The sequence below is a fragment of the Orbicella franksi genome, chromosome 8 (assembly GCF_964199315.1).
Source record: "Orbicella franksi chromosome 8, jaOrbFran1.1, whole genome shotgun sequence".
In the NCBI taxonomy this organism is placed as follows: domain Eukaryota; kingdom Metazoa; phylum Cnidaria; class Anthozoa; order Scleractinia; family Merulinidae; genus Orbicella; species Orbicella franksi.
This window is the reverse complement of record NC_138152.1, coordinates 10,110,241-10,125,670: the sequence shown is the minus strand read 5'-3', so window position 1 is coordinate 10,125,670 and position 15,430 is coordinate 10,110,241. Positions and strand designations below refer to the sequence as shown.

The window sequence follows — 15,430 nt, the reverse complement described above, 5'->3', positions numbered from 1 at the left end:
CTGTTGAGGAACAATTTAAAAGCTAAATTCAAAACTTACAGGACAACGGGGGCTAGAAATCTTCTCACATTTTACTGAACCACTGAAAATTATGGAAAGTACTAAGATTTGTGGAAAACTGCAAAGGAAAGAGAATTTTTCCTATAGGTACCAAAATGGAGGAACAAAGCAAAAAGCCATGGCAGTTATTCAAAGTGCCCAACAGTTTCACAGTTCACCAGGCAGGTACTGGGCTATTGTGGTTTACATTGCATCACAGTTCCCATAAACAAAAATTACTCTCCTTCAAGTTGGACACTAGTCCACAACAGGTAACTGCTTCCCCAAAGGCAGTTATCCAAAGCACCCAACAGTTCCACACTTTACCAGGGAGACTGGTACACATGTATACATGTTGTGGTTTAAATTTCCTTTTTTGTTTTGGTCAGAGTGATTTCAAACTAGTCTAATTTTCATCAAAGGGGTTGGAGGAGTCTGGAAACCAATAACTTATTAGGCCATTAAATATTCAAGAATTTGTAATGATTGCTTGCATAGCCAAGTGAAGATGAAAGTGGACTACAAAGTCAGAGATTGGGTGAATCTAGGTGAGTACAAAGTAAAAAAGTGGGGGTTAAAATGGGATCCTGACTGAGTAGGGTACTGGGTGGACTTTCATATAAAAAGGATGGGGATCTTGGTACCTCTTAGAGGTTCTTTTCAAAGTTTTCAATGAACAGCGTTAACCCTGTCCTTTTTAATTTTCTTGTCCCCTTAAGGGTAGGATAGGGTTAGGGACAGTCAGGGAGGTGGGTGGTGGACATGTTATTCTTTTTAAGAAACCCCCAAACATGAAGAAAAAAATAAAGTTATTTGCAAAATCTAAGCTAAGTTAAAACAAAATAACCTGGCTTAAGACATTCTTACCTAAAATACATTATGTTTAAACTACAACATATACATGTACACCCTTGCATCCAGTCCTCCTTGTATCAAGAGGTGTTGTGACGGCAAACTATCTTGACTAAGAACAACAAAATGTCCCTGACCACTTAACATGGACCATCCAGCCCCAACTCACTCACTATCGGCCACCCGATCACCACCCGTGTTACTTTCAAGAATGAAAAACATCTTTTGTTGTGCATTTTTGTTTTTCCACTGGCTCAATTTTTAGCTTCCTTTACTTAATTAGTAGATAATAATGATATATGATAAAACAAAGAGTACAACTGAACCCTAACTCATACAACCTTAACCCTTTCAGATTAAACTAAATGACTCAATTTGAAAGTTACATTGTGTAATATATAAAGATCCTACAAACTTAATGACACAATTACAACTAACACCATGAGCACTCACCCAATAGAAGTACTTCATATAATCCCCTGGCTTCCCACATTAGATAGCGCAAGCGTCAGAATTTATCCTCAGGATAAAACTGTTGAACAGCTGCAACTGTTAAGTAATTTCACCTAGAAGTACAATGCAAACAGTGGTATTCTCTATTTATATACTTGCAAAATTCATTGCTACTTCCAAACAAATGGATCCAATGAAAAGACACTATTCAGGTCACATGAATGACCTGCAAACCTCAATACAAATTATGCATTCCGTAAATTTTAATACAAAAAACCCCACCTGTATCATTTTGAAAACAGAATGACACTAACTGATTACGTCTTTTGATTGTTTGCTTTTAAGCTTGAACAACAAAGATTGCATATTAATAAATTTCACAAGTTTTATTTAACCATCATGTTCGAACTCACCACTAAAAACACCTATTCAGGCTGGCTGCCTAAATTATGTTTACCACTAAGTCTAACTGTTGACGACAGTGCAACTCCAATAACCCTGTCGTTATTACAACCTTCAGGTTGTCGGTACCTCTTCTTATAGTTTGGCCTGCTGTCATGAACAAAGTTCAGTCTTTGTCTTTTATACATGTAACATAGTTACAGTCAACCTGTGTTAAAAGGACCCTCTATTAAGCGGACTCCCTCTATTAAGTGGACACCAGCTTGAGGTCCCTTAATTTTCTTCCAACATTTACTGTAAAATAAACCTGCATCCAGGGACACCTCTGTTAAGTGGACGCAGACACCAATATTTAACTAAGCCATTTTGTTTCACAAAACCTGCAATAAGCGGACACTTCAAGGGCTTTTTACTTCTAAAACCTCAGCTCAATCCTTTAACATTGTTCAGCGATGTTGTTTTAAACTTAAGTAGATTATTCCAGATTGATGCATTGACTAACTGAACATTGTGCTTTGAGCAGTCTTTGATCTTCCAGCGTGTTACACTGTGTTACAAATGGGTTAATAATGAACTACAGTATATAATTACACTAATATATATTAGAACCTGTTTAGAGTGGACACCCTCTATTAAGCGGACGCTAGTGAGTGTCCCATGGTGTCTGCTTAATACAGGTTTCACTGTAGCTATATACATGTAGCAAAGCCATGCTATCAAACTCGGTAACTGTAAGACTTAAGTGTGTATCAATATAATGCACATTTTATGGTACAAGCAACATCAAACCCTTCCATCATTCCTATTGGCAATTAATTTATTGAACAATGCCACAATTGTTCGAAGGCTGGATAACACTTAATCCACAAGATAAATCCCTATCCAGTGGATAGCATGGTTTGTTTTAATTTGCTGACACTGATCTGCTGGATAGTGATTTATCCACTGGATAGCATTATCAAACAACCCGGGCCAGATGAATTGAAGAAGTTCAGAGAGTGCTCAACAAGCCAGGGTTACTCTCAGCCATACCTCAACTAACTCTGATTAGCTTCTTTCAAACTCTCCTACCTAACTTTCAAGCACATGCATTGTATGTCGATGACGCACACTGAAGTATGTATCAATTTTAAATCTTAACAGGCTGCCAACCTTAATTGTTTATACCCTCAAACACACATGCTGGATCTCCAAATTCCCATTTACAGCCATTTCTCCCATTAATGGCTGCATTATATAAATCTGAAGTAAAGAGTAAGGGTGAGCTTACAGCCACAAGCAAATCGAGTGGGATCTCTAAAGAAGGCATGAAAAGAGACAATGGGATAATTATTATTCCCAACTGAAGGTAATGGAACATGAAGTGAAGTATTTTGTAAGGTCCTTTGAGATATTTTTTGATACAAAAACACCATAATTATAACAACAGCTAAGGAAGGGGCAAGGTCTGGAAATTACAGGTAATGGGTAGTGAAAAGTTCATGCCTCACTGTCTCCCCCTCCTCTCCCCCCCCCCCCCCCCCAACCTACATGCTGGTTACCATCACTAATTTCCATCTTTTTTTAGTACAACGTGGGTCAAGAGAGAAAAGATAAATTAATTAATACAATCAATTACAATCTTCCATGAAATATCTGCCTCACTTTTTTTGGAAACAGTTGGATTTCAAAATTTAAAACTGATGACTCAGCAGCATGTCTGACAGTGTGCATGATAATGTGTATGTATGCCATTAGGTATGGAAATCTGAATTTGACACGTAATATAAAAACTAATTATATAAATAGCTCATTTCCCGAAGGTGTAAGTACATTGTATGCCATTAGGTATGAAAATCTGATTTTGAATTTGAATATGATCACAGCCATATCTTTTAGCAGCAGCTGACAACATTGCTACTTCCCCCCTCCCCCCTGAATGGGAGACTAGTTTTTAAAAGAATATTCAATACCAAGCAATGTTAGGTTAGTTACCCAATTCACTGGTATCCAGTTATTACAACCATGTTTCGTACATTGATATTATACTGAGCAAGTTTTTTTTTCTTTCTTCTTTTTTTTTACAAAAAAAGAAAAATTTAGTTTCAGCAGTAATCTTTTAAAATAAAGATTTTTTAACATATGTCTCATTAATTTTCTTAAAATATCTTATAAATTGCCACACATTAACTTTACATAAAGTCCAGTAGTTTTTTCACTATGACAGCTATTATGCTATAATTACTGGACTTTTTTCTTTTTCTTGTACAGTACATGGAAGCAACACAAATAACAGACATCTAGCAAATATGTCAGCAAGAGAGTGCAATGTGTGAAACAATCATTTGTAAGTAAGCTGAAGGATACAATTCTGCTTCTGTTAGGGAAATATATCTGAAGTTGTTACACTACGTATGCTTGAAGTTAGCCACGATCAAATATACTCATTAAGTTTGTGATCAGATGTTCTATGATAACCAATAAGAAGTTAATGGCTGTGTAAGTAGAAAATCAACTAAGGAAAGGTCTAGTTCTGTAGAAACTAAAAGAAATAAAATCAAGGAATGTTTTACAATTGGTACTTATATATCTGGTGGTGGGTGAAGGGCAAATAAGACAAAAAATCAACAAATAGCTAATATTCCTATCCTTTAGTGTCTGTCTAATTATTACGGTCCTAGATTATCAAATTTCAGTCATTTCAATCATTACTTTATGATTACCAATTTTATCAGCTGGCTATTCACAACTGCCATGATGGAGCTGAACTCAGGTCTGAAGAGAAACAACTTCAGCTAGTCTGGTGCCCCAATCACTCAGCCACTGTCACTACCTCCTATCTGACTCATAACCAGTCAGCTTGGCTTCCCTCTGGATTTCAAGTCTGGTGCCCCAAGCAATCAAATGCACACTGCCTCCTATCTGACTCAATAACCTGAGCTTGTCTTCCCTGTGGTTTTTTCTGCCCTTGAACAACATGTTAAAATTTAACCTAGAGAGAGCAGCTGACAGACCTTGGCTCTGACACATGTACTGCACTGTTTGTTTTAATAACAAGCTGTCACGTATTTATAAATTATTCTCACTGGTTGTTGGAATTCAAAATAAATAAGACTGAGGTAATCCATGTTAAGTACAGTGACACCCGGAAGTAATGCGGACAAAAAAGGGTGTCTCATAAACCACAGACCTAAGACCTAACACTCCCTCCGAATCTCAAAAACTAAGACCTAACACCCCCTCTGAATCTCAAATACTAAGACCTAAGACCCCCTCCAAATCTCAAAAACTAAGACCTAAGACCCCATCTGAATCTCAAAACTTAAACTATGATCTAAGACCCCCTCCAAATCTCAAAAACTAAGACCTTTGACCCCTCCAAATCTCAAAAACTAAGACCTATGACCTCCTCTGAATCTCAAAAATTAAGACCTAAGACCCCCTCTGAATTTCAAAAGACCTAGGACCTCCTCCAAATCTCAAAAACTAAGACCTAAGACCCCCTCCAAATTTCAAAAACTAAGACATAAGACCCCCTCCGAATCACAAAAACTAAGACCTAAGACCCCCTCCGAATTTCTTATAGCTCCACTATGAAGTCACATTCAATTTATGCAAGCCGTTTGCGCGCGTAACTTTAGTCATTAAAATGCACGCCAGTTGATGTACATGAAATAGCATGACTGTTCACAGTACCAAAACTTGCCCATGTAGAAATGGAATTTTATTCCAGTTTAGTTGAGCTTTCCCTATTTATTTTTGTAGTTTAATATTCTTTATTTCATCTTGCACTCGTATCACTGGGTGGCTTTGTGAGAATCCAAGAACTATTAAATAGCACTGTTTTGTTACTTGTGATCCAGACTGACATTAAGTTCAAATTAAAGCAAACCCAGGTCTTGAGATTCTATGGTTGTCTTAGGTCTTAGTTTTTAACTTGTACAATATTTATTTTTGAACTTGAAAAATATTATTTTCCAAGATGTAGTGGTGAAGTGATTTCACTCCATCCCTCCTTCACTCCTTCACTGGATCGCTTCCTGTTAGACAATTGAAACCCCAGGGGGGGGGGGGGGGGGACTCCCATATGAAAAGGTCATGGATGCTCATTAGAAAATTTGAATTTAACTCCCAAATTAAAGAAGACTAATATGGGAGTTGCTCAAGCTTCATTAGACCCCTAAAAGATACCACTTTAAATGGAATAGGTTCAATTACTAGCCACTGTTCAAGAAAGGATCCCTCATGCACTTGTAGACCCAACTCGCGTACTCGAGAGATCAGCAGAAATCAAGCCTAAAACCAGAAGTTAAATGAGAGCGTTTCTTTTAATTGTTATTTCTTTGAGTGCACCCTAAAGGTTACTTTGACAGCTAAAAATGGTGACATTTCGTCATCAACACCCTAAGTGAGACCAGAATTCTTGATTTGTACCCAGACGACGAGCATCCCCGACCTATTCATATAGGAGTTCCCCTCTACATTTCGAACATCTGCTATTTAAGGCCGCTTTACAGTCACTTGCACCGTCTCAAGTTAGGTATTCTTTGAATTTCTGACGCAAGTCAATATCTTACCGCAGAAATGCTCTACATTGAATAAATTTTCGTACGAACATTTTTATAAATAAAAGCCACCTGTAACTATATAACTAGCTCATTTCCCACTCGATTGCCAGTAAAGAAGACATTGAAAGTCACAAAATTGATGAGCTGTACGTAAGTTCCCCATCCCCCAACATCCCCCCGCCCTCCCCCATGCCAGACAAATTATTTCATCCAGGTTTGTTTGTTAATCTTAAACAAAAGTTTTGTTCTCAGTGTGGATCAACCCTAAGTAAGTTTTTAAGTTATAGCTTCATGTGTTTTTAAAGTAAACAACACACAATACAAGTAAGTTCTAACACTTGAGTAAGTTAAGCTTAACTTATGTAAATACCCAGCACCCAGGGGCATACCTGCCAACTCTCCGGTTTTCCCTGGAGTCTCCAAGTTTTTCATCAAATCTCCCGGTCTCCCGGTTAGAGCACCAAATCTCCCGGGAAATACCTAACGTGGCTTTTTTCAATTTTTTTTTCCATCAGTTTCGTTTTTTTCGAGAATCCAAACAGGAAAATAAAACAAGAAGTGGATTTAGTGCTCTTATTTGAGCTGTTCTCAATCGAAAAACATCGGAAAACGGGAAACAGAGCGATGAAATCGATATATATTTAACGAGAATTGTAATTGGTCAGAAATCAACCAATCCAATCGCACAATACATGGAAGGAAGTTGGTGCACTTTTCGCATGCTGTTTACACTTGAAGTGAAGATTGCCAGCATGAATTTTGGTTCGCTGCAAAAAGAATTCTTAGGTGCCCTTCCCTCAGGCTTTGAGGGTCGTAGTGAGGAGACTTGCCTCACAGAAAGTGAAGGAGATTCCTCTAGTTGACGTTCAGCCATCAGTCAACACTTGAGATAAGCTACTTTTGTGGGTTTTTTGAAAATTCAAGCGCTTTGAAATGTGAGCGGGTCAGAGCTGCAAGTCACGATGTCAAATAGTTTTAAATTAATAAAACTTCACTTCTGAAAAATTCATGAATTGGAAACTTTAGGCACTAGGCAAAGGATTTGAGGGCCTAATCAGTAATGTTTCCAATTGATGAATCCTGCAGAAGCACAGTTTATGAATATTATTTAAAATCAGATTTCCATATAAACTTTGTTATTTTTAGACCTGTTTTCCTTCTCATTTTTTCTGTTAGTAAAAACCCTGCTTTACAGCAGATATTGTGATGGAATATGTGGACTTTTCAGCATAGATCATAACGATAGCACTAAGATGTTGAAACAAGATGTAAAACTTTAGAATCACTGAGCAACTTAACATTTAAGATTATGAAAAATAAATGCTGTTCTAACCGAGAGACGTTGGGAACGTTCGGAAGGCCTTCGGGTGATTTTCGGAGAGTATTCGGGCATCGTTGAAAATGACATTCTTACAATGCAAAGATTTCTAGACGTCTCCAGATTTTTGTACCCTGGGGTTTGACAGGTATGCAGGGGTGATCATAACTGCACAAGGAAAATAACAAAATTCATCTGCAGTGACCAGATCTCAGCAACACGAGCTTATTACTTTAATAGCTTTTGTTTGATGAAGCTCGTGATCTCTAAGGCCTTCAAATAACAGCCTCGACATCTAACTTTGTTAAGATTTTGGAAAACAATTTGCTGCGTATGCTATTTAACAAATGTACGTTGTAAATACGAGCTGAGTTAACCAAGTATAAATACTTTAAAGACTTCAAGCACTTCTTACCTCGGGAAAGAACGTTGCAGGCTATTGACCATCACCATTTATGGCCGATTTTTGGAAAAAATGGTCCTAGACTACCAAACATTGACCAAACAGACATGTCACATCGCCTTCGTAGCATTTACTGCGCATGAATGAACAACATTTCCGCAATCTCTCACCCGCCCCACCAGCACCCACTCCGTCGATTTTTTGCTCTCGCCCCAATTTTCTCGCGACCAGAGGGCGCAAAACGCAAAACGCCTTCAAAGGATTGGCGCGAGTCGAAAGCAAAATCTTATTTTTATCACACCTCGCTATAAGTTGATTTGTTATTACATGGCCCTGGCTAAATGTTAAACTTCTTCGATTTTTGTACAATTTCTTCAATCTGCGTTTCATCTCGTCTGTGTATCAAAGCGTTCGAACTTTCAAATAAAAAGGACGGGGTTGCTCATCGTACATTTTAGGGGTTAAAAAAGCGGTTTTGGTACCTCAATCTAATGGTGTTCAGCCTCAAAAGGTCCACAGCGGGAGCTTTTGCCGTACCTTTTGGTGTATTGATCCGAAAATCATACAACAAGAGATAATATGTTGTTTCAGAATTAGTACCTCTTAGGGGTGAAAAACATTTCAAGCCACGCCCACAAAACAGGATCTTGGTACCTCTTAGGGGTTCTTTTCAAAATTTCAGAAGATCACCCCCATCCTCTTTATATGTGAGTCCCCCCCCCCCCCCCCTGGGAGGTTTGGATTTCCCTAAGCATAGCCAGGTCTAGAGACAGATTTACAATGATAATTGTTTTGACCAAAAACGCAGCAAAATTATCCTGAGTGTCCATTTAATTGTTGATTTAAATAAATAAAGAGCAACCTCCGGTTGCGACTGCCTCTCGTAAGTGACCACCTCTTCTCGGCGACCAGCTTTCCAAAATACCAAAAGTTTCCCAGTCAAATCACTATATTTGGAAACTCTTGTAAATGACCACCTCTCATAAGCGACCACGACCACTTTTGGAGCTAAAAGTCTGAAATTTTCTTTCGTTTTTAACCTCCCGTAAGTGACTACTTGACAGATAATAGAGCGAAAATTGGATAATAAAGTGTTGTAACATTATTGCATTCCTGAGAAGTACCGGATTTTTCCTCGAAATTGATTTTTCACATGAATAAAACATTGAATAACATTATGGCTACTGTTGCTAGGCAACAGTAGCCATGAAAATTTAAAGAAAAAACGTACGCTCACTGTATTCTATCAGTCTTAAAAGAGACAACCTAAATACTAATGAGGTAAAATTTTGACCCAATATGGTCTAAAAAAACAATTTTCAAAAGAAGATGGAAGAAGATTATAGTAACAGTGATGCATGAAGAGTGCATTGTGAAGGACAACAAGATCAGTTAATTTAAGAATCCCTAATTCCTTAAAAAGAGGCTCAGAGTTTCAAGAAAGTTATAATATGTATAGCCCTCTTTTGAAGAATTACTAATTGGGTTTAAGAGTAGAATTGTAAGTATTGCCCCAAATTGATAAATCATAGGTGAGGAAGGGGTAAATAAGTGAATAATATAATTGATGTAATAATTTATTCCTGTTTACATAATATCTAATTTTAGATAATACTCCAATACCTCTTGAAACTTTCTTGCTCAATTCGTGTAAGTATGGTTTCCAGTTCAAACTGGAATCAAAAATAGGAGATCTGAATCACTGACAGGCATTTCTTCAATATGGTTTACATGAACTGTTCCTTCCTCTTCAGGTTCATTAAGTGCAATTTCAGCTTCAACACCATTACAAGCAAGTGAAGAGTTACATGTATTCTGAAGTCCTAATGGTGCATTGTGTTCCTCATCTGAATTACTCACAGGCTAATTTCTTCAATATTGTTTACATGAACTGTTCCTGCCTCTCCAGGCTCATTTAGTTCAATTTCAGCTTTCAACACCATTACAAACAAGTGAAGAGTTACTTTTATTCTGAAGTTTTAATTGTGTATTATGTTCTTCATCTGAATCACTGACAGGCATTTCTTCAATGTGGCTTACATGAACTATTCCATCCTCTGCAGGCTCATCAAAACTGCAATCAGGCATGACTTGTTGGTTTATCTCTACTCCAACTTTGCCATTGTCCAAAGATATAATAATCACTCTTCTAAATGCATTTTCATATGCATGTCTGTGGGCCAGTTTCTTGGCATATCCAAGCAATTCAAGTCTTTTGGCAGGGTCTTTTTCTGTGAACCATAAAATTTACAAAGAATTTGCAAGTTGAAAAGTCACATAATATTTATTTCCTCAAAAAGTTTCCAAAAGAAATCTACTAGCCTTGGGCTATTGGACACAAATTTCTTTCCACATGGAAGACTCTCATAATTGCTCTATTGACAGATTATGATACCATTGCTTAAGGACATTCGCACGAACATTTCCAGTAAATAGATTTTTTAATAATTTTTACTGCAGTCAGATAATGAGTTACCTGTGTCAAAAATGCAAAAAAAATTGGGAGTCAGCAACTTCATTTCAGAGTCAAAGCATGTGACAAATTGGCGTACATAATTCAGCATGGTTTACAGATGGTCTACATGGTCTTAAATATCGAAGGTGAGTCAACGGAGGTAAATGATATTAGTCATATTTCATAAAAGTGGGTCTGTTGCATAAATAATTCCAAATATTGCCAACATAACTTAACCCTTCAAGAGGCATTTGAGACCACTGCACAGATAAACAAAGAACTAAAAAGAACAGAATTCGATGGTGCATTTGGCAAAAAATTCAAACTTTTAATTGATAGATTTTCTTTCTTTTTTTGCTAAACAGAGAAAATCAGTAGAGGAGGTGATCTATCAAAAGAAAAATAGGGGTCACTGAACGTGCAAGATCGCTAAATCCATAGCAATGGCCATCTCCCCTGTTATTGTTCATTTTATTACTTAGCACACACTTGATGATGTAGAGTGTGAATTTTCCTACACAGTAAGGATGCACAGAAACAATTCATGTGAACATCCTCAAGCCACTGTTTGAATTTAAAAATATCAGTGTTGACACTTTGACAGCCCATCAATCTGTACTAACCTTGCTCTATCATGTTTTGATCTCCACCATGCCCAGTGCCATCACAAAAGAATTCACAATCTTTAATCTCCAGTCTAACCACACATCTATACAAAGAATTGTTCTTTTCCTGACAATCACTGTTATAAATTTTATTCTCTAGCCTCTCTAGCTGCAAAAAGTGCAATAGTAAAAACTTGTGAGAGGAACAATTTCTTTTCCATGTTTCTGTTACATGAAGGGGAGTGGCTCCTCACCTAGGCAAGTGGCTACACTCCTCTTAAGTCACTAAACGTGAAGAGTTACATTAAGTGCCTGCACTGATGACACATTGTGGTGACCCATATTACCCAAATGGAAGTGTTTGGACTTGACTGAGGTTCTCTCAGAAAACCCTAATTCACAAAAATTTAGAAATCATACATCAGAATTTTAACATCAACAACGACTTTATTTTACAAATTCAGATAATTGACTTTGGTAGCCAGTAATTAGTAAAGCTATTATGTACTAGGTAATCTACCCTAAACAAGAGATCTAATGATGGTATTTAAAGCTCAAAGACAAATAAACAAATAAATAATCACCATTTCTGAGTGACCATAACAAAATGAAGAAAGGAAGATTCCATTACCTGAACAATTTTTGTTGACCACCCATTAAATCCAAAGTAATGATTAGCAAGCACTGTGCACTTTGCCATGTACAAAGGGTGTCGAACAACCTCTGTGAACTTTTTCCGTTGAGCAAACTGGACCTGCATATACAATGCTAACCAATAAATTCTTAATTAAAGCTAACTGAGGTAACACCGTACACAGGTAAAAAAGTCTGCATTGGACCTAGAGGTCCAATTACCAGCAGAGCACATCCTGGTTTCTGTAGTATTAAGTGTCCAGGAGTATTTTGACACCTCCCTAATGGGACAGCATGTCTATGAGAGGGTTTACCCACCCCCACCCCTTGTGGCGTTAAAATCACCTGTACCCATTTGTACATGTAGATCTAATCTAGGTAGAGGGAATCACTGTGAGAGTTAAGTGTCTTGCTCAAGGATACAACACAATGACCCTGGCTAGGGCTCAAACCCAAATAACTTGATCTGACATCCAGGACACTCAAGCCCTCTAGCCTGGATTCTTCGAAAGGTGGATAACACTATCCACCAGATGAATCACTATCCAGTGGATAGCGTGGTTTGTTTTGTTAACACTTATCTACTGGATAGCGATTTTAATACCTAATGGATAGTGCTATCCACCTTTCAAACAACCCCGGCCTGGCCTAAAAATTATGCAACAGTTGATAAAGAACATTATTACCATGAGAACTCTGCCACAAGGGAAAACTAAAACTGACCTTTAAAAATTGGCCTCCTAAAAGTCTCTTTCCACTTATTCTCTCTTTTGCCTTTTTTGCTGCCCTTGCTGAATAAAACTTGACAAAGGCATATAGAGAACTGTAGTTCAGGTCAGAACTATTCACAGTGGACTCCTCAGGAGCTGATGGCAAAAATGATAATTTTCATGTTATTAGATGATCACTCAGTTAATTAATAATCACTTTTTGACTTTACTTTAGTTTATTACATGCAGCCTTGATTAGGTTCCTTCTCATGCATGGTGGGGAAGTAATCAGATTAAAAATGGATCATCCCAAGTTGGCTTGTTAAGACAGTTTAAACCAATTTTACATGTTGAATGTTTATAGTGGTCAGTGCACTTAGCTACACCTACAACCCTGCAAAAAACTGTCGAGATAGTATTGTCAATAATTGCATGTGATACTATGATGTAATCAAACCACACTGTAGCCCCCCCACCCCCCCCCCCCCACTACCTCCATTCAATGTTGTTTTGGTCTGAAAACCAAAGGATAAAGTTCTTGTGTTATCCCCTTCCCCACCAAAAACACATGATTACAAACATTACAAATCAGGGGAGGGGTATAAGCTCCATTTATTTAACGACATTTTGGAATCTACTCAGTACAAATGGAAAAATGATAATATTTTTTTCAATATAGTTTTTGTCACAACTAGTTTAGACCAGGGTTGTAGCTCATTTAGCTAAGGCAAAACACTTAAACTAACAGACTGGTAATGGGTTCTAGCAGACGCATATCACCTACACCAGGTGATAGGCTTCTGGTTCTAGCAACAATGTTATACTTATTATTCTTTAATGGGTTTATCATTTCCATTACTTAGCATTTGCTGATAGAGTGAAAACCTCAAAATTGTCTGACATTGACAGTGGCTCTGAAATGCCTCCTTTAAGTTTCAAGTACTTATGCTGAGCAAGTTGCAGTCAAAATCATGTAATCACCTAAGAAAATTAATAGGCTTACTGTATAGGGCCACTCCATCTACACATTTTACACATAAAAAACTGACGTCAATTTATTAAAGTATCCAAGTCTTCAGTGTTCACAGTTCTGACGTTAAAAAGAGTTTCTATAATCAGAAAATTAAAAGAAGAAAAATAAGTTACCTTCTGAACTATCCGATGAATCGATCACTTGTACTTCATACACCAATCCAAACTGGGAAAATATTTCAAGCAGTTTCACCTGAATCATTGAAAACGACAATTCTTATTGTTCAGTTGTACACCATTTTTGTCCATATTATATGGCAAAACATCTTATTAAACACAAAGAAATCCTTACTTGTACCACTTCTTTCTCTAGCCGTCTTGAAATGTTGGTGACATACAGATTAACTTCATTCTTATGAGGACGAAAAAACTCGATTAGTTCAACTGATGAGTCCGCCATGTTTGTTTTGAACTTCCCGCGCGCTCCCGCGTATCGTCCGATAACTCAGCGGTATTTTAGTAGAAAAATTGAGCTGTGGTGTACCAATCATATAGTGGTTTTCTGTGTACCTGAGACTTGCATTGTGTACGATTTTCGCGTCATTAGCGCCTCAAACTCCCTCAAACTAAGCTCGATAGCGAAATAAGTGCCCCTTTTCTCTTAAACGAGCACGGTGACCCCCACTTTTTATTTAATAATTTCAATATCCTCAATAACTGAGAAAAAAATTAGCAGAAGTCTGTGGCTACTTTTTTGGCAAATGAAATAAATACTGTTAAAGATTGCCAGGATGAGACATAATTTAAAATTAAAATAAAAACGTTCGCAGGCTAAAAAGTTTCAAAAAGAACATGAGCTTTCGGCTGTCGATCTACAGCCCGCCACGGATAAAAATGGAATGCAAAAGGATAAAATGTATGCAAGAACAGGCGAGATAAAAATAATAAGAAGAACAATAGCAAAGTAAAAATGTGTAAATTAGGTGATCATTGTTTAAAAAGAATACTATACTTTTTACTTTGCTTTTGTTCTTCTTATTATCTTTATCTCGCCCTTTTTGCATATACTTTATCCTTTTGCATTCCATTTTTATCCATCGAAGGCTGTAGATCGACAGCCGAAAGCTAATGTTCTTTTAGAAATTTTTTAGCCAACGAACGTTTTCATTGTAATTTTTAATTATGACATAAATACTACAGAGGGAGACAAAACGGGCCCAACAGCGCATGTCCAAATTATGGAGGGCTATGTGTACCTTTCACTACTGTATACAGAGTTGCTCATAGTCAATTGTTCCATGAGTGCATACGTATTAAACACAATATAAGGCCCTATGTCAGGTAAAACGCTAAGGAGACCAAACACATCATGGCGGAGAACTCTCAAAATTGAGATGAGACGGGCCTTACATGACCAGAAATGTGGAAGGCGGCAAAAGATCGAAAAATGCAACTTCGTTTTCAGGGCCCTCTCTCTTCCTCGAGAAAACCCAAGGGAGGAAGAGAGAGGACCGTGGGAACAAGGTTAGGAAAGTTGCGAGCTTATGCCTCACAAAGGGTTAAGAGGACGAGTGAGTGATTACCCTGTATAGCATTTATAACTGAGGGCTATAACTGAGCCAGACGTGAGTTACACAGCTACCCATAGACTGCGAGGCTCTTCGTGGGAAAGAAAGTAGGGAAGGAAGAAAGGAAGAAGAGCCTGCCCGCATCACTTAGAGCCCAAGAAACCCCGCTGATGCGACGCGGAGCGAGTTGTCAGAAATCAGTCAATCAGCGCTGGAACACCAAATATATACGGATTGACACTTTGTCCACGCGATCTGTGTCGCGCTAGAGGATACTGGGGTACCGGATGGCGACGACTAATGCAAAATATAATTTGACAAGGGAGAAAACATATGCCAGAAAAACTCAAACGACTATTGCAAATGTTTCAAAGTCTCACTGAAAATCTTGTCCACAGAAAATGTGTTTTGTCCAGCAAGAAGGGGTTTCGGTATATTATTATTATTATCTAAGTTTAAAACAAGGGAATCAA

At 37.7% G+C, this 15,430-nt stretch overlaps 2 protein-coding genes across 3 annotated transcripts in view; both read right to left on the bottom strand.

The window, feature by feature from the left end:
* The window catches only part of LOC145495876 (uncharacterized), a 30,043-nt gene extending 21,313 nt beyond the window's left edge, over positions 1 to 8,730 (bottom strand). For both annotated transcript variants that reach the window (XM_081475469.1, XM_081475468.1), the window contains exons 1-2: positions 8,027 to 8,730; positions 1,345 to 1,457 (exon numbers count right to left, since the gene is read on the bottom strand). In XM_081475469.1, coding sequence (XP_081331595.1) covers positions 1,345 to 1,384 — 40 coding nt within the window. In that variant the 5' untranslated portion in view covers positions 1,385 to 1,457; positions 8,027 to 8,730. The remainder of the gene's footprint in view (positions 1 to 1,344; positions 1,458 to 8,026) is intronic.
* Positions 8,731 to 9,940: 1,210 nt separating this feature from the next.
* On the bottom strand, positions 9,941 to 14,004 carry LOC145495651 (RAD52 motif-containing protein 1-like). Its single transcript, XM_081475275.1, has 6 exons — positions 13,742 to 14,004; positions 13,564 to 13,642; positions 12,431 to 12,573; positions 11,706 to 11,828; positions 11,093 to 11,243; positions 9,941 to 10,245 (listed from the first exon to the last, which is right to left on the bottom strand). The coding sequence occupies exons 1-6, from the start codon at positions 13,847 to 13,849 to the stop codon at positions 9,941 to 9,943; spliced, it is 909 nt and encodes a 302-aa protein (XP_081331401.1). The 5' UTR covers positions 13,850 to 14,004.
* Between the last annotated feature and the right edge of the window lie 1,426 nt (positions 14,005 to 15,430).

Bases quoted from the DNA above. Each gene is read 5' to 3' on its own strand.
- LOC145495651 (XM_081475275.1), bottom strand. From the start codon at position 13,849: ATGGCGGACTCATCAGTTGAACTAATCGAGTTTTTTCGTCCTCATAAG. The intron at 13,643-13,741 runs GTAAGGATTTCT...TCAATGATTCAG, and splicing joins TAGAGAAAGAAGTGGTACAA to GTGAAACTGCTTGAAATATT. The intron at 10,246-11,092 runs GTTAGTACAGAT...TATGGTTCACAG, and splicing joins TCAAAACATGATAGAGCAAG to AAAAAGACCCTGCCAAAAGA.